Below are 26,546 nucleotides of genomic sequence, written 5' to 3' on the forward strand. Positions count from 1 at the left end.
CAGTATTAGAAAACGGAGCAGGAAGAAGTGTGAGAAAGAAATGAGAAAAGCTGTTGGTGCATCGTATTTTTCCTTTTTCTACTTTTGAGCAGAATTCACGGGCTTTCAGATAAATCTCTCTGGATTTCTTTCCTTCAGTCTTGCACATTTTATTGAAAGGCAAGCTCTTTGAACAGCTGGCTGTTTTGGATTGGGCTGTATTTTAAAAGCAGTATTTTAAATGTGATATTTTTTCAAAGTTTAAAAGTATTTCTGTGCTTTGCTCTTTGGTATTGTTGCTTGGAGATGAAGGTTAGGTTTGGGTATAGTGTTATGGATCCTAGGGCCATCTTCTAAGCATTCTGTTCTCTGTGCATATATTTTTAATATTGTCAGATGTTATTTGGACATACTTTGTTTCACAGGCCAGCAGCTTAAAGCTTTCCATATTTCCCCAATTATATTGAGGAAAGGGAAACTTACTAGAATGGTGTGGTGGTTTGAGCGTTGAACTAGAACATTGAGGGACCAGGGTTCAAATCCCTGCTCGGCCATGGAAACCCATAAGTTACCTTGAGCAAGTCACATTCATTCTGAGAAAGACAAGGGCAAACCCTTTCTGAACAAAATATGCCAAGAAATCCCTGTGATAGATTTGCCTTAGGGTTGCTGTAAGTCAGAAATGATCTGAAAGCACACAGTAACAACAACAACTATAACGGTAACTATTTTTACAGCTTCAGAACTATAAACAATTCCTTTTTAAATGGGGATATAATTCAGCCATAGCCACATTAAGATGGAATATCAGTATGCAAAGGGATCTTGTAACACCTTTGAGTGACTGGCATAAACAGCCAACATGATGCTAGTGGGGGCATGGTGACCACACAACACTGCCCCCACAACGCATCTTTGGCAAAGCATTTATACATAGTGCGCCAAAGAAGCAGCAAAAGACCCCACCACAGCAGCTAGGGCGCCCTTTCCGTGGTGCAAAAAGGAGCTGCTTTTTGGCCATGGAAGTGGCTTCTTTTTGGCCATGGAAAGGCCAGCTTGGGGGTGTGGTGTGCAGTTGACATGGCCCCGATCTGGTGAGGAAAGAGGCAGCATGGCACACCTAACTGAGCAAAAGGTGTTGTGGCATAAGCTTTTGTAGACTTGGTCTACTTCCTCAGATCTGACCAAGGTCCAGAACATACTGCAGAAATAATCCAGTTGGCGACCATTTTAATTGCCCTTCCTCAGTGCTAAGGAATCCTGGGAATTGTAGTTTATTGTGGTATCAGAGTTCTCTGAGCTCTGACAGAGAAGTCTAAATATCTCACAAAGTTATGGTTCCCAAATTCCCTGGCATTGAGCCAGGGCAGTTAAAGTGGCCTCAAACTGGATTATTTCCACAGTGTGTTTTGGGCTCGAATGTACAAAAGCTTATGTTACTTCTTCTGCCCAGTTAGTCACAAAGGTGCTACAGCTTCAGAACTATAAATAATTTGCTTTGCTTACTTTTGAAATGTAGTCTTCCAAATCCTGATTATCATGCTTTGTCTTTAACATCTGTTGTTTCTTCTTCTTCTTGCCAAGGCACAAGGAACTCTGCATGTGGTAGCTCTTGAGGTGGCATTTCACATAGCAGTAATTTGTGCCTCAAACATCATGTTCTAATTTAACCCTGCTAGCACACCCTCATTGTTGTACGGAAGAAAACTTGAGCCAGCATCTCACTGAAAGATTCATGGAGGATAAGTCTATCACTGGTTGCTAACTAAGATGGCTATATACTGGCTGCACTATTCAAAGCAGGATGTCTAACACCTTGTTAGGCAACACATATGGCAGGGTGCTATTGCATTCCTGTCTTGGTTGGGTGTTCCCATAGATTGGGAATTATGTGAACAGAATTATGGACAAGTCTTTTTGCTTGATCTAGTATGCCTCCCCCCCCCCCCCTCTTTAGCTCACTGTTCAGACTTTTGCTTGTTCTGTTCTAACACTGCCTCTCATTGCTTGCATTTCACGAGATCTGAAAAACATGTATCTGGATGCAGGGGGATAGGTTTTTATAAGTATCTTCAAGCATGAGTTAAATCTATTGCCAATATCATGCACCTTGGTACATCAGGGTTGCAATCCATCCAGGCTCTTCTGAATGTCTGGTTCTATATCATTTGTTTCCATTCTCATGATCAGACTTTGATTGCCTATTAATTAGCCTTCATTATTAGAACTGAAAAGAGTGTTTGAATAACATGATCACATGGTTCATAATAAACATCTTCATCTCATGTATACTGATGAAATGAACTGGTAAATGTTATAAATAAATGAAATGATTGTTCAATTTACATTGGGGTTATATAATGTTACATAAGTTATGGTTTCATCAAAAGGTGACTTTCAGTATACCTTTGCTATCTCTTCATGCCCATACAGTACTTCCAGCTGTTTGTTCAACAGTGGTGGTAGTGCATTCTCAAAAGAAACAGCCAAAGGGAGTATTTAAAAAATCCTATAGGTTGCAGTGATATTCTGTATGCACCCCAAATACTTCACAACACAGGTGCACAATCTGTGTAATTCTAAGCATATATGGCAAAATATGCAGCCATATAAATGAAGGAACATCACTGGTATAGGGCGGGAAAGGAATGCTATTCTGTATTTTCATTTACAGGTAATTCCCACATTCTAATTCAGAACTAAAATGTCAAAAACAAATGGAACAATTTGTTTACTGAGTAACACTTAGTCCAGGATCTCCTTTGGGATAAATCAAGTGTGGGCAAGTCTGGACAATTGCTCCACTCCAAATGTTGAACTGCAGCTCCTATCAGTCCTAGCCAGTGTTTCCCCACTATGGTATAGACCAGAGGTTCCCAACCTTTGTGACTCATGGAGCCCTTATTTCTATGGTGGAGCCCCTAATAGCCTACCCTATGTTCATACATGTTAATGGTGTTTAGAAGTATATATTTATGAGTAATATTAGTACAAAAACATTGCTAAGGATTCTGTGTCGTATGTGAGGAGGTGATACCATGAGTTATTGCACTGAGTGGCACGAACACTAGTGATGATAGTATTAGGAAAGATGCTATGTGGAACATAGCAGCTAAGAGACTGAGCCATGAACTGGGAAGTCCCCTGTTCATGATATCATCTCGCCCAAGATCTCATGAGGTGGTTGAGGGAAGCCACTGAAATCTTGATACAAGCCTGACTGAACTGACAAGTGTGATCAAGGTATGATTTTTTTATTGTAGCTTTATTATATGGTTTATTGAGATTTAGCACATTAAGTTCTTTCAATACTTTGAAATGTTCACATGTAATTATTGTTACATCCCAATCACTGATATTTAAAAAAAGAAAATTCTAGGACTAAATCTAATTGCAGGTTCCAACCAGAGCAGACCCATTAAATCAACAGAAATTACATTATATGGTTGTTTTACATATTCCCATTGATTGTGGATGTACTCTAGTTGGTCCTAGCAAGTGGATTCAGTCTTAGATATTTAAATAGAATATTTTTCCCTGCCCCTTGCACTTTTCTGTTCTCTTCTGCCAGCCTCTCATCTTCATATTGGTTGTTTTATCTGTGTTTGTCTTTCAGTTGCGTTCCAATACAGAGCTTGACCAAGACATTCTCAATGACTGTCTCACGATCCATCCTCTTCAACCGTCCACATCTCCACATGATGCTGCGGACAGCAGTATGAGGCGATCACCAGGGCTGGTGCATGACATTTACACAGGTAGGGTAGGAATTTGTTCTCAAGAAAAAGCCCGAGGTGGATGAATAGAGAAAGAAAGAGATTTTAAATGCAGAAGGAGATGTCTTAACTCTGCATAATATTCCTTCACTGTACAACCTTATGTGATCTATTCAGAAATAAGTCCCATTGAGATTAGTGTGGTGACAGTTGTGTTGAGTGAATAGAAAGACTGTAGTATAAATTTGATTTATTTGATATATTAATCACATTATTTATTTATCTATAATAATAATTATTATTTATTATTATTATTATTATTATTATTATTATTATTATTATTATTTATATCCCGCCTCTCCCTACAGATCGATAAATATTAAAATATTTATACCCCATCTTATATCAAGGATCTCAGGGCGACTTAGAAGAAACATTAAAAAAGTTACACAATTTAAAACAATATAATAATTAAATTAAAATATATTAAACTTCAGTAACAAGTTAAAAACAGACTTTAAAGATTTTAAAGGTTTTTGAAATGAGATACACCAAATTTGGGATGAGTTAATGAGGCCCAAAGGCTCTGATGAACAGCCAAGTTTTAACTCAGGCCCCTGTGAGTGGTTGTTTCTGATACAACAGGCAGAAATCCTTAATTCACTGAGAGATGACAGAAATAGCACTCTTCTCACAATTCCTCTTGCACTGGAAATACCTAAGAGGGGAATGGGAATGTTAGTCAGCTGCTCCCCAAAGCAACTGGGAGGCTGTGTCCATGGTGTATCCATCACCCCAAAGGGCCTTATCTTGGTTGATGGGGCCAGTTTTAAGGGTCATTGCAGAAGATTGGGAAAGAATTCCAACCTATGCAACAACCAATAAAGTGATTTACAGTCATGTAAATTGGGCTTACATAAATCGCTAACAGGATGCCAGTATTTTTGTTTATTGCACATGGAGTGGTTTGTCTGAAAGCACCGTTTGTCAGAGTAGATACAAGTAACTACATTTCACTGGATAATATGTGGTCACGTGCCCCGCAATACATTTATTCATTGTTATGGTTATCAAGCTCTTGACATGTTTATTTGCCTCTTTTCTTGAGACTCATTCTGTACCCATTGGTCAGGGATAAATACATCATTTCATAATAATTGCACTTCATAATATCATTTAAATAGAATTCTCCAATGACTTTTAATCTAAGTTGCATATATATTGAATAAATATATTAAACAAAAATAAGCAAGGAATGAGGACCTCTTAGAGAAATCATATAACTTACCTGGGCAGGGAATCAAAATTAAATTGAGTAGTTTTCTAAGGTTATTGTTTGGATAACACTGAAGCTGCATATCCATAACAGATTATAATAAAAGCATATAAACAACAATCTGAAATATGTGGCACTTTTTATTTTTGATATAAAGTCAAAAATTATGCTGGAAAGAAAAGCCATAGAATGTGATATTTTTGTTTCTTAATGAAAGGGGTCAGTTTGGTTTGGAACTGAGTTCTCAGGGAATCATCCAAGATGTTATTGACAAAGAGTTTCTTCTACATGTTTTTTAAAGCAGCAAACAGTTGCTATCTTTTTAAAATAAAGGGAAAGAAATACCTGAAAACAATATAGGCAGAACTTGAAGACACTCAACAACAACAAAACATGGTTACTGAATCAATGCAGTGGGACTTATTGTACTATTATTTGCTGTCAAGTTGACTATGGTCCAAAACACACTACAGAAATAATCCAGCTTGAGACTACTTTAACTGGCCTGACTCAATGCTAGTGAATTCTAGGAACTGTAGTTTTATGAGACATTTAGCCTTCACTGTCAGATATCTCTGGTGCCACAATAAACTACAGTTCCCAGAATTCCCTAGCAGTCTCAAAATGGATTATTTCTGCAGTGTGTTTTGGACCACTGACTTATAGTGACCCTATGCTTTTATCATTTCATCTAAATGATAACTTTATCATTTAAAGTTCTTTTCACCAATACAAATGCCATGCTTTGTCTAAGAAAAATAGTTTATACAGCAGATGTTTATTGTGAACCATGTGATCATGTTATTCAAACACTCCTGATCATGTGCATGGGAAGAGGGAAGGATATGGAACCCATAAGTCACCATAAGTCAGAAATGACTTGAAGGTACACAACAACAATCCCTAGAACTCTCCTCCAGAACCACATTTCAAATGAACTGAACTGCTCTACAAGTAGTTTTTTAATAAGAGAGAGAAGAAGCAAGTTTTCCAGGGATCAAAGCTTCAGAGTATTTAAGGAGCTAACCATACAACTTTGGGGACATTATTCTCTGTCTGGAAAGCCACCTTCTCTTCCCTTGGCTGGAAAGAAAAGAAACTAGATCCAAAGAAGAACCCGGACAGGGAAAATTTGCATCCAATACCTGGCAGAAAAGCAGCTTGGGTCTATGCAAATTATGAGCCCAGGAGTGAAAACTGCACCTGCTCAGATTAACTCTTTTAAAGGCAAAGGAACCCTTCTTCTTTCCAATTTGTCACACATTCTCACCACATGTGATAGTAAAGAGAATTTCGTATCAAGCACGGGATTAACAGATTTGGTGCATATTAAATGTGCTTCTCCTTTCCCTACAGATGTCAGAAATTAGATTAGATGGCTAATATCATATGAGAGATACACCATGCATCCAGGAAAGTTCATAACAATGGGCACATTGGTTTACAAGAATATTGTTTTTGCAGTTACCAAGGATTGATAAGGCATTTCTCATGTAATTCTAGTTATTCAGTTTTTCTGTAATTTTCACAGACCATTGCAATTATTTCCAGGGCTAAGCATAGAAAGAGGAAAGTACCACCAACAAAAAATCCCTTACATGCTGCTAACCTGCATTGCAATAATGGTGAGCCTGCTGGGAAACAATATACAACATGTCAGAGAGGTTTGAGGAAAAGGTGAAGTTCACTGTGTAGACCCTTCAGTATTCCCAGGAGGTCACAGCTGTTCTGTTGGCTGGCTGAAATCATTTACGTTTGCCTTCAGATATTTCTGGTGATTGGCAGCTGGAACAATTGATTAAGTGAAGCAGATGAACATATTGGAAACTCTTATTGCTTTTGTGATTAAGAGGCAGTAAAATCCCCAAAGCAATAAAAGTGTGGGATCTGGATTAAAATCATTCTTTCTAAAACTGAAGGTCATTACGTTAGATCCCTGCCACTCAAAAGGGTGGCTCTTATCTAATTTAGAAGATTGGAGCGCATTTCTGTTTTGAGGTCTTGTCTTGTCATGTAACAAGGAAATGGAGAAGAGCTGTCACTGTTTACAGCCGTTTATGCCAATCTAGTTTAAAGCTTGCACCACAAGTCAGGTTGATTCAAATAGAATGTCTGCTTTAGATACACACAGGCATAGATATAGGAGAGTGAGATTTTTCCCCCCTGTCAGTTGACCAGTGGTGAAGTATGGTGTTTAAAAAGTCTGGCACCCAACATGACAGATGCTATAGACACCCTAAAGGAGAATATCAAAATATAGGCAGGTTATGTTGACCCCTCCCTGTCTCTCACACACTTTTCATTGCAACAGAGAACAGCTTGGGAAAAGTCACAGACCATACTGACTGAGAGTTGTCATCCAAAAAACTAATTCACCCAAGCTCTGCAGGAGAGGTAACTTTCAACAATATACTGTTAATGGGAAAATATGTTCCCCTTCAGCTGCTTGTCAAATTTGCAGTGTCACAGCAAGGAAAGCCCAGGTGAGGCAGTGGACATTGCCTCATCATCCCTGCTGATTAAAAAATTCCAGCATGTTGACCATGCAAGCTCTGGCTAGACTACAACATTGTAGTTGAATAGGGAAAAAGAAGTAAAAATAAAATTGGGGGAAAATAATGTGTTGGAATTATGCAGCAGGCAAATGATATAATAGGGGCATGGAGATGTATCCCCTCCCAAGACTAGCAACACATGCATCTTTGAACAAAGAGATTGTACACGTATGTACTAAATTATTTAGTCATGTGAATAACCTTCCATTGGTTTTTCCTTCTTTCCAAAAGGCTATTTTCGCTGTCAAGGTCTGTCTTCCGGTTAAATAATTTTTAGCTACTTAGTTTAACTTGTATCTTGTTAATGGTGTAATCCTGTATATGTCTACTCAGGAACAAGTCTCTTTGAGTTCTGTGAAACTTACACTGAAGGAAAAAACTGCAAGATTGCAGCCTGAACATAACTAAGGCTGCAGTCTCCTACTCCTTTACCTTGGAGTAAATCATTTGGACTTACAAAGTAACTACAAGTAGACTTTCCCTGTGAATATTGCCAGAACATCAGTGTAGGTATGTTTTGGGAGCACTGACTAAAGTGTTAGATAAATTACAATACAAACAAAACCTATCACACGTTTTTAGACTCAAGGTCCATTTTACTACTACTGCTGACTGCTGCAAATACTACTATTTCTCCTCCTCCTTTTTGAGCAAATACCAGCTTCTCCAGCATATTGAGGTGGACAGTTTTCATCAAGAGTGTAGCATGGGCAAAAATGTCAATGTCAATGTCACTCCCTCTGGTCCTTATCCATAATAAGAGAACACATGGGTGCTATTTATAAAAACTCACACACTGAGAATGTGCAGACCTGTCTATTGTGTCAACCAAATGGAATTTGAGGACCTGAAATTAACCCTCTATTTGACACTAATTTATATCAGATCTCAGTTTGGCTCCCAAGATGTTCACTGCTCATTTGGCCAGTGGCAGACCTATGCCTTATGACTGGTTATTGAAGTAGCAACCCTGCAACCTTTTTCCATTTGGATTATTCTGTAGGCAAGCAAAAGAGGTCTTTTTCTTTTGATTTGAAAAAAGATTGACAGAGGACTAATTTAAGAATAATATATCTGTGGAAATGAATTACAACATTATTGGTAGTTTGCAAGTGGAAAGGTGGCAATTCCACATTTGGAAAAAAAATTATTTAAATTACAGTGTACTTGCAGTACTAAGTGGGGAAAATGGGTTTTTCTTCAAGCTTCAATTTGGCAACAGTTTAAGAATTCAAGCTCTCATCCCTTAATTGTAACATTGTCCACAACTTCTGCACAATTTCTTTTTATAAGCTTTTGGAATGTGAAAGGTTTGTGCACAGCAGTGTTTCTGATGGACAGTACTTGTGTTAGTAAGCATCTTTGTGATAATGTACTGAACAATGACAGCATAATATTTCATATATACAGCACTTCAATTTATAGTGATTCTCTGGGTTTAAATACACAAAAACATCTCAGGGGTGAGACAAAAATGAACAGTAAGCAATTATTTTTCCATATGTCTTTATTTCCCTTTTTTTAAAAAAATAAAAAACTGCATATCACTATAGTCCTCATATATACACAAGAAGCAGGAAAGGAGTTGCTTTATTGAAGGTTTGTGTTGTGAAAAGATGTAACCTAAATCCAAATGTTAGACCTGACCACAGTAGACTGATTGAATCAATTGCTGAATGGTAAATTAACCCTAATGACATCAGATCTGGCTACCATAAAAGATGCCTTAGTTACGTTCTGACTGGATTACTGTAATGTGCTCTATGTGTGGTTGCCTTTAAAGAGTGTTCAGAAAGAGTGTGTGCTCCCTGTAGCCAGCTCCAGTCAGCAATCTGACTGCAGCTCTTTGGACCAGCTATCCCCTTTGTGGCAACAGCTCCCCTCGCTGCTGGTCCCTCTCCAGGCACAATTCAAAGCGCTGCTTTTGATTTATAATTCCCTGTACAGCTCTGGTTCAGGTTATTAGAAGGACCACATTCCCCAAGATCCACCAGGAACTAAGCAGATTATGCCATCTTTCTATATCTGGGACATTCTTTTGCTTTTTTCAATCTGCTTCAAACCTGTGCAACCACTTTGAAACCCATGCTGGGGAAAAAGCAGGACAGATCAATTAAATAAATATTATAGATAAATCAATAGTTTCTCTGATCCCCCATATTCTCCAATAGCCACAGAGTGTGGGTGGGGTCACTGCAGCAAAACTGGGTCCAGGGAAGGAAGGGCTTTAGTTAAGGTGAAAGGTGGAAAAGACTGCCAACCTCCACAACAAGCCAAAAAAGACAAGAATGGGTGTAAATTGTACTTCTGCTTGCACATGTCATAATCAGGATGCCAGCCAAGGATAGAAATGAAAGAGGAGGCAAGACTATGTCCTCTCTTTGGATGCTGATTGAAACTGGATAAGCAATGCTTGAACAGGGCTTGAGTTTCATGGTTTGCTGGAAACAGGATCTCTTGAGCTCCAGTCCAGTACTTGAATTACTACACTACAGTGGCTTTTTTATTTAATCAAACAAACATGAACTGGATTCAGGATGAGCAGCAAGGTTCATATGTTTGTGGCTGACTTGGTTACTTCAGGACACTAAAGGGCCAACTAGATTGCAAATAGTTCAGACCTCTGAAAACTAGAGACCTGTATTTACTGGCCAAAAGGCCCATGTTCACCCCAGCCTCACATCATCCTGTATGGACAAAGCAGGCCGACAGCCCTGGACCAGGATCAGCCAACCTGGATACTGAGCCGGTGGTCTTGAACTGATCCCGGGCCAAAGGGGCCTTAGCATGGGGCAAAAATCTGGTTGTTTGCAATGGGGTTTTCTTGAAAATTCTGGCACACCATAAAGCCCTGTGTACCCCCTTGCTTTCTTTCACCATTGCCTCTTCTCTGAAGGCCTCTGTGACATTGGATTGGAGCTCTTGGCCATGTAAATGTAGCCAGGCACCCTGTTCCCTCCCTTACAGGCCATGATGGGGGCCATCAGAAAAGATGCAATGGTGATGGCAGATATAGGGCCCATAGCTGCAGTGGGCCATGGTACAGCAGTGTGCATGCATGTAAACATCCACTTGCTGCTGCACCAGCCTGCAGATTAACCCAGGTCAGAATCAGGGACAGGATACCACTGTCTTGACCCATCTGCTCAGGCCCTAGGTGAATGGGCAACAACTTGTCAAATAAGGTTTATTGCAGAGTGACAGGGAAATAGATGCATAATTTAATGCTAATATTCTTGCATACACTGATACAATTGGCAGTGACTGACCATAAAGAAGGTTTTGGGATTGCGCTGAATATTTCAATGAAAACGGTAAAGCAGTAGTACAGATGGCAAATTTCATGCTGGAGATTATGACTAAAGGGATGGAAAAGGAAAAGAAAAGAATGCCTTTTCATAACTCAGTATTCATGTCAGGTAGTTTTTGATTACTTCTTCAACACGGTGTTCACACACACACAACTGAAAGTCAAGCTTTAAAGAGGACATAGAAAAAATGCAGAAAAGAACTAGTAAAATTCTGAAGGAGTTGGAGCATCTGCTCTACAAGAAAACCCTGAAGTGTTTGGAAAATTTCCAATAGAAAAAAGACTTTTGAGGATCTAATAAGTGGTTTATAACATCAATCTAGTTTGGAAGGAGTGGAATTAGATTTTGGGAGGGAGGGTTACCCATTTCCCACTCCCATATTAGTAGAACTTGGGACAAAACTAGAACTTGGGGCTCTTTGTCAAACCAGTAGCTGATGCATAAGGGGGGGAATGACAAGGGCTGTGAAATGACACAAGGGCTTTAAGCCTTGGGCTCACTATAGTTCTGAAGAGAGCTGAATCCCATGTGCATGCATGTTGTAGTTGTAGAAAAGATCCCATTCATTTCAGTTGATCGTTCCTCACTGCAAAAAGGGAAGTGTGGGCCAATCCAATTCCAGTAAGGACCATTTTGTAGTCAGAAATTGATGCTGCCTTCCCCACAGAATGGATTTGGTCCTGCTCAAGGAAATGAGCTCATAAGAAAAGAAAAGACAACAAAAAAGCAAATATGTCACATCTAGTTTGGCACTTAATGTAACCTGATAATTTTCAGTAGATTTAGGACAGGTAAAAGAAAGTGCTTGTCATAATTTAACCAAGGACAGGTTTATTGGTCTATCATTCTCTCTCTTTTTGACATTCAAACATGAATGCTATCAGTTATGAGGCCAAAATATCACCATGTTTCACAAAAAGAAATTACCAGTATGCTCAGAGCTCTGGTTTTCAAAGGAGTACAAATAATCTGTATTTTAAAGCCTGTAAGGGGAAAAGAAGGAACCCCAAAAATGCCCCACATGTGGAATGGGCATGGGAAGAGGAAAGGAATGAAATAGTTTTGAGGACAGTACAGTTGGTATACTGAAAGGAATGAAATAGTTTTGAGCTTAGCACAGTTGGTTGACTATAGGTCCTGGATTTTTTCAACAAAACAAAATAAATATTAGATGTGGTTGCTAAGTGGAACTTCATGTTTAAATACCATTTATTGGGACACAAACTAGAGATAAATGCTGTTTTAGGGCCTCAGAAACATCTGGCTGCCTGATGTAGTAAAGAGGATGGCAACCAAATCAGTTTTTGCCCAGCCAAGTACCCCCCCCCCCGCCACCATGCATTGACAGTATGCCTAGTCCTCATGTCCATTGGCCATAGTGGCTGGGGATGACAGGGTGGTAATCTGACATGTCTAGACAACAACATGTGGAGGGCTCTTTCTGTGTTCACTTCAGCAGCTGAAGGATTCAGGGTTCAGTTCTACTGCCTAGTGAAATTAACACAAGAATGCACACAAAGCATATTCCTTCCATATGAATGGTAGTTTTGGTGATCAGTTCATGTGTTCTTATGATTAAAATAGCAATGAAATACAATACGTATAACCTATCAGGCACATGTTATTGAACAAAAACAAAATGCACCTTAATTCCTTCCACTTTTTACCAGACACATTCTAACAAAGAAATGTTCCCACATTGCAAAGGGACTTGAAAAAGAACAAGTTTCTTTTAAGGCTGCCAGTATGTTCATTAACACTGTTTCCCATGATTCCTTGAAACCACTCCTCCTTTTTAGGGTTTTGCTAAGTTTTATTAGCAGTTGTTATAACTTGTCCAGATTAATATTCCTGTTCTTTTAACAGTCCCATTAAGGAAAGTGTTAGTGAAAAAAGTAAAATAAAACTTATTATCTTACAGTGCTTGTATAATCACCTTCCAGTAACTCTTTGTGCTAGTGACAATCATCTATATATGTCAGACCACAATACCAGTAATATCTCAAGTGTGGCTTACATGTTCACCTTCTTTTCGGAATCATCCCCCACTTCTGTCTGCATATCTTCTATTTCACTAGTTCTCAACCTTCCATCCTCTAGCTGTTTTGGACTTCAACTCCAAGAAGTCCCAGTCAGCATGTGAAATGGGCATGGATTCTGGGAGTTGAAATCCAAAATATCTGGAACATGTACTTGAGCCCATGGACACATATGTTTAAGTCCGGGTCGTTTTCTGACACATTTTGAATTTCAATGCTTCTCTCTCTCATTTTATTCTCTAACTTTGAGCATGTTTCTCCAAAATTATTTTATAGAGCTCAGCAGTATAACATATATTTTTTAGATTTAAGCAATACTGTACTTGCAGTGGTCCTGGGAACTTATGTATAAGCTTGGGAAGCAGGTCCACAGCGTCTCCACTCTGAAATTTCATGGTCAAAATCCTAAGACCAAGGGATGGGCCTTTGTAAGGCCCCATTGGTGGAGCCTTAAACTGCGTGAGAGAGAGGGAGACTGGTGAATGAATTTGGTTTTGGATGACCTCTAAACAGGTTTTATGTAAAACTGTACATGGCTAGAAGGCTAGTCTAAATAAATTTAAGTAGCCCAAATAGCATACAGTGGTACCCCGGGATACGAATTTACACAGCTTTACGAATTTTTCGGGATAACGAAAAAATCCCATAGGGATTATTGTTTCGGCTTACGAAGGTTTTTTCGGGTTACGAAAAAACCTCGGCGCTTATTTTCAATGAGCCGCGGCATAGCCGCGGCTTTTTTTTTCCATTAGCGCCTATGGCAATGCAGGTTACGAAGGTTTTTTCGGTTACAACAATTAGCCGCGAACGAATTAATTTCGTAACCCTGAGGTACAACTGTACAGTACTCTTAGAATATGCAATAGGGATAACAAGATGTTAAAAAGGATGTGCTCTTTTAGTTTTCCTCTATGTTGGGTGATGGTTTTACTGTTATATGTGTATTTGGGTTTTAATTTTGATTTTTATAGGTTTTTAAGAGGGATGTATTGATAAGTTTTATAACTGTTATGTTTCCTTTATGTTGGGGTGTAGTCTTCCTGTATACATGTGCATTTGGGTTTTAATTGTTTTTATTAGTTCTTGTAAGAGTGCTTTTATTGATAATGTTTTTATACTTTGAGATGTCTTGGTCAAAGGCAGTAAGTAAATAAATAAATAACAAATTACAAATTGCAGTAGGGATATAAACAATACTCAAACCTATCTTGCAAGATGCAAAAGGAGGTTCTCAACAAAGAAGACACTTGTAAAGGAAAAGGGCACGCTTTTTTTTTTTTTTTTTTTTTTTTTTTTTTTTTTTGCATTTCAAGTGTTTTTGTGCAAAAAAATTAAATCCCCCTTTTAAAAAGTGCAAAATCCCCGAAACATGGAAACAAGCTGATATATACTAATCCCGAAGGAAGGAAAGACACCGAAGGAAGTCCAAAACTATAGACCAATCTCGCTATTAAATATCGATTACAAAATCTTCTCATCAATATTGGCAACCAATTAAAAAAATTTTTTAAAGGATAGTATAGTATAGAATAATGATCAGAAAGGATCCTCCTCAAAGACAATAAAGAGAAAACACAAGATTAGTACTAAATATATTGGAATTTTATGAAAAACATAACGAAAAGAGAAATTAAGGTTTATTATTACTAGACTTAGAAAAAGCATTCGACACAGTTTTGTTGGGAGACACTCTTTAAAATTTTATGGAAATTGGAATAGGCCTCTAAATTTATAGGTTGGATTAAAGAATATATAAAGACCAAAAAGCAAAAATCATAGTGAATGGCGAAAAAATCCAATTTTATTATTAAAATAAATAGGGGCAACCGCGTCAGGTCGTCCCCTCTCTCCTTTAGTTATTATTTATACTTACAATTGAAATACTTATCAAAAGATTAAGACAATGATCATAATCCAAGGTTTAAGGATAAAAAACATGAATACAAACAACTAAGGGCTTTCGCTGACGACCTAGTAATCTTTTTAAAACGACCCAATGCAAAAGTGCAATAGAATTAATCAAAAAGTTGAAAATTTGGAAGAAATAACAGGCTCAAGCTAAATAAAGAAAATCCACGATATAACTAAAATATGTCTCCAAAAAAAGAAAGGAACTATCAGAAATGTTAAAGATCAAAATAGAAAAAAAGCAAAATATTTTAGGAATAACAATTTTCTACAATTTAAATGAACTATTTGACATCAATTATAAAAAAACATGGAAAGAAAATTAAATTGAAAATTGGGAAATGGAGAAAACTTAATTTATCTTCATGGGGGAAGATAGCCGCAATAAATTGATGGTTCTCCCGAAAATTTTATATCTATTTCAAACACTTCCATAGTAAATCAAAGACAATTTTTTCAAAATCTGGCAAAGAGATTTAAGTAATTTTATCTGGCAAAAAAAGAGACTAGAATTGAATAACTAAAAACGATGCAAGACTCAATAGAGAGAGGTGGATTAGGCTACCAAACTAAAATTATACTTCGAGGCAATGCAGTTTAATGGGATTAAAGAATGGATTTTGCTAAAAGATGACAAATTGTTAGAGATCGAGGAGACAAATTAATTTCGGATGGCATCATATTTTGGGATACGACAAAAACAAAAGCAAATAAAGATTTCAATCTACATCACATTAGAAGGTCCTACTTAAAATATGGAATAAATAGAAGTCAAGAATTATGGCCAAATTCACTAATTGGTTTCTCCCCGCAGGAAGCTATTCAAAAGAGCAAAACCAGGCAAAACAGATTGGCTAACATATTCAAATTACTAAAAAAAGATAAAAGGAAACATAGAATTCAAAACACAAAAAGAACTTTTGGATGATGGATAACATTGATTGTTTAGATATTGGCAATAAGAGAAAGATTTAAAGTGACTCTAAACAAAGCAAGTAATCGCGGTGGAATCATGTGAATTTGGGAAAAATAATAGATAAAGAAACCCAAATGGATATCTGAATTTTATAAATTAATTGCTTAGTTGGCAGCAAGAAGAGGAAGTAGTAAAAGTGAATATGATACAATGGGCAAAAAATATGGTTACCCTTTAAATCCTGATAGGTGGGAAGCGTGTGGAAAAAGAGATTAAAATATTCGTCTTCATATAATTTGAGAGAAAGCTATTACAAAACCTTTTACCGTTGGTACCATAAAGCCAGAAAAGATTCCAAGATTTATAAGTCACAAATAATTTATGTTGGAAATGCCAAAAAGAACCAGACTTTTATACAATGCCTTTGGTCATGTAAGTTTAGTTAAAAAATTTGGAAAAAAGTATAACGAGACGATAAACTTGATCATATCAACAAAAATCAAATTTCTCCCTGAAACTTTTTTTATTAAATATGTGGGAAGAAAGAAGCAGACTAGAAGACACGGGAAGGTTTTGTATTATTCATATCAATGGCGAGATTGACGCTAACGCAAAATGGAAAGGAAAAAAAAAATTCCAAGTAAAAAAGACTGGTTATGAAATCTACCTACGATGCAATAGAAAGGATAATAATACACAGTTACTTAGAATCAATCTTTAGAGAAGTGATGAAGAATGGGTCGAAAGTGCTAGAAAGTTTGAATAAGGAATGGGGAAAGATAGCAAAATTAAGCTTCTGTAAATAATAATATAAAATAAGACATAAAATAGTAGAATACGTGTACTACTTTTAATAGATCATAAGAATTGGAGAGTTAAGGTGAAAACGAAAAATTACGACGATTCAAAAATAATAAAAGAATTAGAGGGGTTTAAAAATGAATTACGTATAGGATCATAATTAGATAGCAATAAGATCAAGACGAAGCGGAAAGGGAAGTTTTAAAATTATACTATCGCTGTAGATGGACCGCTGAAAGGAAAACAATTTGCGTTATCGCAAATTTGAAGTAAGTTCAAAAGGGTAATAATAAAACAACTATACCCACGGAATAGAGAGAGAAGTCTGGTATGAATGGGAAGAGAGAAAATGGAGGAATGGAAGAGAGGAGAGAAGGAATGAATGAATGAAGGTAAAGTAAGTGATGGAAGGTGAGAGTATGTAGTAAGGATGGAAAGAAGAGGAGTGGAGAAGGTTATTGGTTGGGAGAAGAGAAGAAGGGATCTAAGGAGAGGATGGAAGAAGTAGAAGGTACATGGGAAGATTTTTACTAATAGAGGGAATAAAGATGGATATGAACGAACAAGAGGCAAGAGGAAGTAAATTTATTAAAGAAAAGAACAAGATACAATACCACAAGTGTAGGGTATAGTGACAGACTCACTTCTTCAACACGTAAATATATAAATGTATGTATATTTATACATGTACTCCTGGGTCATGCAACCCCTTCTAGGTCTCTGCCTGTCCAATTTTTCCTTTGATGTATAATTTGATATAGAACTGGTATCAAGATACATTTGTTACTGTTGGTGTGTGGTTTTAATTTTCAATAAATTTATTTTAAAAAAAAATGCAAAATACAATTTTTGCACCAAACTTTGTTTTTCAATGAAAAGAGACATATTTTGTGCCAAAACCATTTGTGTCTTTTAAAACAAAACATTGATAATTTTATGCTCAAAAGAGTCCTGAAATGCAAACAGTCATTGAAATACATGCAGAAAGCCTGTTATTCGCTTGATGATTTTTTTTAAAAAAATGTCTTCTTTTTTGCAAGAATGAAATAATGATGATTAAAAGCTCTGATATAGTCATCCCTTACATGTTGGTGGAATCCTGTTGGGGAAGAACAAATGTGTAACCTGGAGCTATGCATTTGTAGCTGGTGGTATTCATAATCCCTACATATTTTCAGAGTAATATGGGATATGTAAATCCCCCAATCCCCACTTATCACTCCAAGCAGCAGCTGCTGTGATCAATTGGGGGAGGGGGGGGGTTCCAGTCTCCTATGCTTGGGAAGCAGCTGACCAATGTTTCACCCCCTTCCATGACTGTCTGGTGCAAAGGGAATTGCAACAGGGGGTTACTCCGGGTTAAATCTCTGTTGGTCCACACATCCCAATGCACCCGATTAAGTTGGGGTGGGGTACCAAAAGCTCACTTATTCTGGGATAACAGTACTTGTTTTTCCCTAGTTTTACAAAAAAAATAATAATAATATAATAATAATAAGAAAATATATGTTTATTTATATCTTCCTACAGATCAAGGGGATTACAACATAAGAAAATACAAAAACACAAAAAAAAGTTACAATTAAGCCCTGTCCCTCCCACCATTAAAAATAAAAAATTCACAGTTAAATAGTTACATCAATAACATAATCTAAAGTAATCAAAATGGAATGGACCGTTAAAAGCGGAAGGGGCTTTCCTCTTTTGGGAGGTCAGTCTGGGAGGGCCCTCCAGAAGAGATCCATCTTGACAGTCTCTGAAAGCTCTAGGGTGGTAATAAGACAAATCTCCTCCAGCAGGTCATTCAACAGTTTCGGGGCAGCAGAGAAAAAGTCCTCTGAGAAGTTGCAGCTAATTTGGTCTTCTGTGGCTGGAGTAGATTCTTCCCAGTGGATGAGCATGCAGGGTGGATTATATAGGGAGATGTGTTCCCGCAAGTAACCTGGACCCAAGCCATGTAGGGCTTTAAAGGTGATAAGCAACAACTTGTACTGCGCCGGAAGCCAGTGAAGGGTTTTTGAACAGGTGTTATATGGTCAAACCTGGATTTGCCAGCAACCAGTCTGACTGCCATGTTTTTAATTAATTGAGGCTTCTAACTTGGCACGAGTAGCCTCATGTAGAGTGATTGCAGAAACAAGATGAGAGGTTACCAGTCATGTACCACTGCTTCTAGGTAGGTCCAGGTAGGGTTGCAGCTGACATATCAATGAAGTTGATAACAACAACCACGCCTGGACATCAACATCTATCTGGTATGACAACTGAAGGGACGAGTCCAGAAGCGCTCCCAAGCTGCAAACACAGTCCTTTAGGGGAAATGTGACCCCGTCCAGGACTGGTTGGCAAATCTCCGACCCCAGCTTTAGGGTTCCTATAGCAATTACCTCTGTTTTTTCCAAGATTCAATTTGAGTCTGTTTTTCCTCATCCAGTCCATTACCAACCAAGACAGTCATTCAGAAAGAGATGCCTTCGTTAGTCACTGCAGCAGTCCAAGACGTGGAGAAACTATTTGGGTGTCATCAGTTATCAGCATACTGATAGCACCCCGCCCATGTCTCCGGATGATCTCGCCCAGTGGCTTCAATAAAGTTGAATAGCATAGGAGACAGGATGGCGCCCTGATCCACACATACGTAGTGTGAATAACTGATGTGAATAGACCTGAATAGATCCTGCATAAAACACTGCATAGCCAAAAAGGGGTTCTGAATGCATTCACACTGACAACTACATGTTTATTCAATGCTTGCATGTGTGGAGCAACTGAACTTGCAGAGATACACATCAATATGGTTCCATAGGGTGAATAACAAACCCAGAATAGTGAGTGAGATATTCTTATCTTGCGCTAAAAAAACTGACGTTTGAATGACTCCAAGGACCCCATGTCTGCTTGTCACAATGGAGATCGCTCATGGGAGAGATCGGAACATTGAAGCAGATGCTTTCTAAGTGAAAGAAGAGTAGACCCTCATTGATCACATTAGCTGCTGCCTGGGAAGAAAGGACTGGGCAGTTGGGCAGAATTCCCTACCTATCTCTGTAACTACAATAGGTATATATTCCTAAATGCTTAAGAGGGTTCCACCCAATGTCACCTGAAAATAGCTAAGTATGATTTATAAACTGCCTAGATTAATGGGTACTGGATGTATTCATTTATGCTCTTAATTAATGTGACTGAACAGTTTATTGGCCCAGAAACATCTGAATCCCAGCTGTGCATGAATAAGCTTTATTTTTACTGTTCCACTACATACGTGGAATGACGAATGCAACAGTCTGGCCATCATCTTCCCTACAGCAGTGTCTTAAGGTCATTGTAATTATTAATCTTCATTAGATATGTTTTATATAAAATAACTTTGAGAATTACTCCCCCTTTTTAAAAACAAAAATATTCTTCCAGAAAGTGCAGCAAGCACGAACACATACAGACTGCTTATGTGTTCATACTTCTAAACTTCATACAACCTCTTCCCAAATGCACCCACAGATACATAATTGAAACAAGATGCTTTAGGGCTTACTGCTTGCCAAAGGTTTCGCCTTAGAGACATTGTAATGGGCCCTATTGAATCATGGAACTTACTGGGTGATGCTGGGCCAAATACTCGCTCTCAGACACATCAACTTGATATGACGGTTGTGAGGATTAAGAGGAGCCATTTATGTCACTTTGAACTTGGAGGCATGGTGGGATGGAAATGAACTAATGAAATCAATAACATTTCTGAAAGTGGCTCATCCCCACAAAAGCCTTTTTGAAAAGCCATTGGAATAAATACATACTTGTAGTAGGGCTTCCATTTTAAAAAACAACAACAGTTATTGCAGCTATCACATGGGTACAAACTCTCAGAGAAGCCAGAGAAAAGGAGCAAATGTGAAGGCGAGGAAAGCAGGGTATTAATATTTGTAGATTCAGTCATATGTATTTAGGGCTGAGGAATCACAAGGAGTCAGATATGGTAGCTATCTGACTTGGAAGGCAGTCATGACTTGATTCATTGTGATATGTCTGACAATTTTTTCCCCATCAAGGACAGATGCTGATCTATAAGAAGCCTTCTATTCATCTGTCAGGGCTGGCTCATTTATTAGGTGCCAGCCATTTTCTCTCTTTTCCTTCAAGCAATAAGCAGCAGCATGTGCTCATGGCTCTTGGAGGATGAGCTAGTCTCTCTCACTCCTGGCCAGGAGAAACTACAAACAATGAAGAATGTGTTCTGTTTCTGCTACTTGTAGTATAAAACAACCTCATCAGTCCCAATTGTCACCATTTTTCAAGCAAAGTTCAAAACTTGTCCTCAAAGATTCATTGGCGTTTTTTTTTAAGGCTGTCACAGTTTTTTGAACACTGTTGTACCTTTAAGGCTGTTATATCTGATTCATATTCCTGAAAATGTAAACCTCACCTGCATGAGAAGTCTGCAAAAATCACAATACATGAGCACTTTTGCTTTTATTGCAGCTGCATTGTTCACAAGTACTCACTCAAGTCGAAGTGCAACGGCTGCAGGCGCTGGAACCCCATCACTCTCTGTGAGCCACACTTCACCAGGACACAATATGCATAGCAGCCCACACAACCCACCAACCCAAGGGCTCCCTCTCACCACAGGGGACTCTGGAAATGAGAGGTAAGGTTGCAAAAACACAAAAGGTCTTTGTGTTCTCTCTCAGCTCATCAGATTGGATCAGGTTGTCATCTCAGGATTTCAAAAGCAAGGGGAAGAGAGAGATTTGGTGTGCAAAATCAGCAAAAACATTTTCTTACCATATGTGTGAGATGTAGACGTTTTAAAAGAATAACCATCTAGTATGCTCTACCAAACTCTGATGACCTGGAATAGAAATTGGGGGGGGCATTGTTTGAAATAAGAGGAATGAGTTAAAACTGACAAAGTTATGATAATCTGTGGACATATTGACCAGAATCCTGTTTGTGACATACACAGGTGTAAGCTACAATATGCATACAGAGTGACTTTTTGGAATACATGGAATGAACATATCCAGGGACCTTTCACACTACACAATTATAGGATTATGATTCTACTTCAACTGTCATGATTTCACCCTATGGAATCCTGAGGTTTGTAGCTTATAGTTGAGTTGAGAATTCTAGATGCCCTTCTCTAAACTGCAAGACCCTGGATTCTATAGGACAGAACCATGGCAATAAAGTAGAATCATAGTACTATAATTCTGTAGTATGAATGGAACCCTACTCACGAAATTTTCTCTTGCAAAACTGTTGCCCACACACAATAATGCCTCTATGGTAGAGTGTCAGTGCACACTGTGCAGAGTCTTCATGCATTGCACAGGGTGGAATAAAAGGACAGCTATGTGCACCCTCTGTTTCTCACATGGTGGTATTCACTATAGGGCTTGCATAATACTAGCATTGGCGCAGTACAGACCGCCCAAAAATGGCTGTCTGCTGGCACCCATTTTAACTCTGTAGGGATGCCGCAGCCGCTAGACCATGCAACATCCCTCCGAAGTTTTAAAAACCCAGTTTTTCCTGGTTCTTTTTCCGGTGTCCTGGTTATGTCGCAAGTGTGTCAATGACACACTCATGACATAACGGACATGCCGCAACGTGAGGATGCTATGCATCTGTTACGTAGAGATGGCGGCGGCTGTGTGGACTGGACACCACCATTACTGCATCGCTCACAAGTAGTAGGGCTCAGGACCGTGCAGATGGTGTGCAGTCCTGAGCCCTACTGTTGCCACCAGGATGTCACGTCCTTGCGGTGTGTACCAGGCCCTAGTTAAACACCATTGATGGAGATTTATGACACACTGAGACCATGTAGGACTTCAGCCACCAACTGCCAGTCTGATCTTCTGGCTCCAATGAAATGTCTCGTATGTGCTTCATGGTATATTTACTGTCACCAATAACAATCAGCCCTCCATATCTATGGATTCACTCATCCATGGTTTGAAAATATTTAAAAATATATAAGTTCTAAAAAGCAAAGCCTGATTTTCCATATTTATATAAGGGAAATGATTTTACTATGCAATTGTATTTAATGGGACTTGAACAGTCACAGATTTTGGTTTCCATGTGGGGTCTTGGAACCAAACCTCAGTGAATAACAAGGGTCCACTGACATTCATATAATTATATTCAGAATATGTTTGTTAATTGTATATTGGACATTTTTAGCTTTTCCATTTTTTCTCCTTGTCAGACATTAGATGATACTCTAGGGCATGGGAAGCAGTCCCTTCCCAAATATTTCCTTGTACTCCATTCACTGTTCCAGCAATGTATTCATTTGCAGTCTATTAGGGTCCTATGAAACACAGAATAAGCCATTCATATCCATATTTTTGTCACTTTTTTGTCTTTCTCTGGAGATAAGACTACAATTCAAATGAAAGTGAAAAAAACACATTTTTGATCATTTATTGCAGTGGCCTTAAACAAGCAAGAACTTTAGCAGAAAAGTGGGCTCTGTATAGTATGACACACTAAAAGGTTTTGCTTTGGCATTGTTAAGCCACTCTTGTTACTTGCATCATAAATATGCAGTCTGCAGTATAAGATTGATAACTATTGTGTTCAAAAAGATGCAGTATTTTCTTTTAAAATATGTTATTGATATGAACATTTATATCCCAGTCTTTTGGTGCTTACACACTACATACCTTCCAACTTGCAGACTAAATACCCATTTGAGAGGGACAGACCTGATTAATCTTCTGTCCTCCCACTTCTTCAGCTGCTATTAAAATGTCCCAGTGTCTCTCTCCTCCTGCTTTCCCCCATTGTCCTCTGCTTACATCAGTTGCTGCACACTGTGTTCAGAGTACAAAAGCCATTTGCACTCCATTAATGTTGATGGGTATGCATTACTTTGGATTCCTAAAACCAGGTAGGCCTGGGGGTTGCATGCGGCCCATCAAAGGCTTTTGGGTGACCCGCAAGGATGTGAAACGACTTCAAGGCTCCTCTGCCACTCAGCCCTCATCTAAGGAGAGGGCCAGGAGGAGGAGGAGAGGTAAACACTTGCCCTGCAAGGTTGTACAAGTTTATCCTATTTTAAATTTGACCTCTACCTACTGCCAAGTTGTGCAGGTCTGCCTAAAACCAATAAAATCGTGCTGGCCAATTGGCCGTAATATTATTATTAAACCAATAAAATCAGTGAAATTATGAATCACCACTATGATTAAAAACAGACAAGCACAGGCACATCAGATTATAAATAACATGGGGACTGACTGTTACATGCAGTCAAGAGCTATTTATTGCTGATTAGAAGATGATTGCCTATCTTTGCTTATTTCCAGAAAGTTAAGACATCATGGTAAGGTAGAACATGATTTTCCTTAATTCAGCATTCATGTCTGTTTATTACCTATATCCATATGTAAATGCAACGATTTGGAGTCTAAGAGTTACAGCATTTTATGTACATTCTGTTTTGGGTTTCTTCTTATTTCCATTCTTGCTTCCCAGAATCTTCTTCCCAGTTTCTACTTTTATTTTGCAGTTATGCTCCTAGCCTCCAGGTTGTCATGTTCTTTGCCAGATTCTTGTCTCGAGCACCTACCTGCATACCTTTTAGGTTCTGTATTTGCTGCTTACTCTTTGGTTCATGCCCTCCAACTTCAAGTTACTGTTGCTGCCATCAGGACTTTCCCCATCCCTCTGAATCCATCTTCCCTCTTCACACTGGTGTAGCTATTTATTTATTTACTGCATATTAATGCTGCCTTGTCTGCCAACATGCCCAAGATGATCTATAATTCAGAATGTGAAAAGAAATGAAAGGTGAAAAAGCAAAACTTGGAACATTATTTTAAAAACCTAATGTGTTAGTGTTAGCGTTAATTTTTAAAAGGTGATGCATTACTCATATTTATATGAGTGTCACATTCCTAATGTGTTATTCATGTGTTACTCATTAATAATTATTTTAAATTCAAGCAAATGTTAAAAATAGTGGGGGGGATGCCCTTTGGATGGCCAAGAATCACAGAATAACAGATCCACTATTTGGAAATGACAACTAAAGTTACCCGTCACAGCCTAAGCTCCCTATTCTGGAGAAAAACATGCCATAAATAATGAATACGAGAGAATGTGATTAGTCATTCAAAGATTATTATAGCTTCCCTACATAGGACCTGAAATGCCCTTTAGAAAATAAACCAGATGTGACCCTTAAAAAAAAGTGTCAGTTGGGGTGACATGTTGAGGTCTGGGGGAAAGCCAAAAATCACTCCCAGCACTGCAGAAATTGCCCACCCCTAATCTAGAATCTGAACTGCCATGTTACATTATTCATCTTTTGAGGTTCCTTTTAAACTAGTAGGCATATTACATTATATAGCTATATAACCTAACACCCTCTTTTGCATTTACATTATACAATAGGATCCAGCTGTGGTTTTTTGTTTTGTTTTACTTTGCTCTCTCAGTAAAACATAATCATCGCACTGGCTCCTCTTCTCTCCCTCATAATGACCCATCAAGATACCAAAGTTGTGTAGTATATTTGTGTTGCAGCAGTTCTCTAGTAGGTGACACAACCATGCCCACTGTGAGAATAAACTATTTATTTATACATTCTTTAGTTATTGTGGTTATTGTTTAAAAATCCTTTCCAGGTTATAAGCCTGTGATCAGAGCCATTTTTATTTTTAAGATTTTAAGGTGTTTTGTTTTTTAAGAGAATGCTCAGTTGTAGTGAAATGCATAGTCTCCAATTTTTGCAAATCAGTAGTTCCAATTAATCCTCTGCTGTCCCACTTCTTCAGCTGCTTTTTAAATGTCGCAGTTTCTCTCTCCTCCTCCCATTTTCTCTCTTTTTTCCTGGCTTACTTCCATTGCTGCAACTAAGTTCAATGTCAATTAAATCAGAGGGAAGGAATGGGAGGAAGGAGCAGAATCTTGATCTTCTCTGTAGACTCAGGCAAAATCAGACTGTGGCAGCCTCTTCTAACTTGTGTGTGTTTTCCCATTAGTAACTTTGCCATCTTGACCATACTCTGTGATGTTGCTTGACCACATGTGTCCTGGTTTACATCTGTGAAATGTTGGAGGGTATGGAAATGCTACTAAAACACATGCTTTAAAAGCTGGAGCAAGAGTTTGTAAAGTCAACAAATGGAAGGTGCAGCTGGTAGAAGAAAACACCCAGCAGTAGTGTGGCAAGGGGAGAGGAGCTGGGAAAAGGAGGAAGGGAAAGATAAACAAGTTTGTTTTTGCTGCATCCACACTGCAGAAATAATTGTTTGACACCGCTTTAACTGCCATGGCTCAATGCTATGGAATTCTGGGAATTATAGTATATTGTAGCATGAGAGCTCTCTAACAGAGAAAACTAAATGTCTCACAAAATTACATTTCCTAGAATTTCATAGTACTGAGCCATGGCAGTTACGGTGGTGTCAAGCTGGATTATTTCTGCAGTGTGAATGCAACCTTAATTATCAGGTTATGGTAAGGTGGCAGGACATCATTGTGTTTCACTTTCAGGTTGTGTTCAACTTCTTTGGCTTCATTGTACTATAATGCTATGTTGCAATTAGGTCATTTGTGTTTATGTTTTCATTATTTTACAAAAGAAACTTCATTGATCAGATGTTACCAGACAGCTTAGGCTATAACAATAAATTTAAAAGAGTGTTCCCTTTTTCATTTGTAAAATGTTGGTGGGAATCCTATTTGATTCTGTCTTCAGAATTATTATATGAGGCCTTTAATTAGGTTTACACACACAGAGAGAGGGAGAGGCTCCACTGCTTATAACCACAATAGGCAGTAAAGAAGTGAATAATATACGTATTTATGAACTGATCTTCTTAAGCTTTGAAGTCAGAACTCTCCTTTAAAAAGAAAAGAAAAATTAATAATCTGGTATGTGATTACTTGTGAACACTGCAAGGTATGGTCACAATGTCTAGTACCAGTTTCCTGGTAGTTACAAGCTGGTATTGATTGTTGCACATGCAAATTTTAATTTGCTGTTTCCCCAGTAACACACTGTGATTTATTTGGGGAC

General features: G+C 38.2%; 1 protein-coding gene across 1 annotated transcript in view; it reads left to right on the forward strand.

Annotated features, from left to right (window-relative positions):
• Positions 1-26,546, forward strand: part of GLIS3 (GLIS family zinc finger 3) — a 203,759-nt gene that overhangs the window by 154,599 nt on the left and 22,614 nt on the right. Inside the window, exons 8-9 of the mRNA XM_042455475.1 lie at positions 3,596-3,737; positions 20,981-21,149. Coding sequence (XP_042311409.1) covers positions 3,596-3,737; positions 20,981-21,149 — 311 coding nt within the window. The remainder of the gene's footprint in view (positions 1-3,595; positions 3,738-20,980; positions 21,150-26,546) is intronic.

Source organism: Sceloporus undulatus, chromosome 2 (assembly GCF_019175285.1).
Source record: "Sceloporus undulatus isolate JIND9_A2432 ecotype Alabama chromosome 2, SceUnd_v1.1, whole genome shotgun sequence".
In the NCBI taxonomy this organism is placed as follows: Eukaryota; Metazoa; Chordata; class Lepidosauria; order Squamata; family Phrynosomatidae; genus Sceloporus; species Sceloporus undulatus.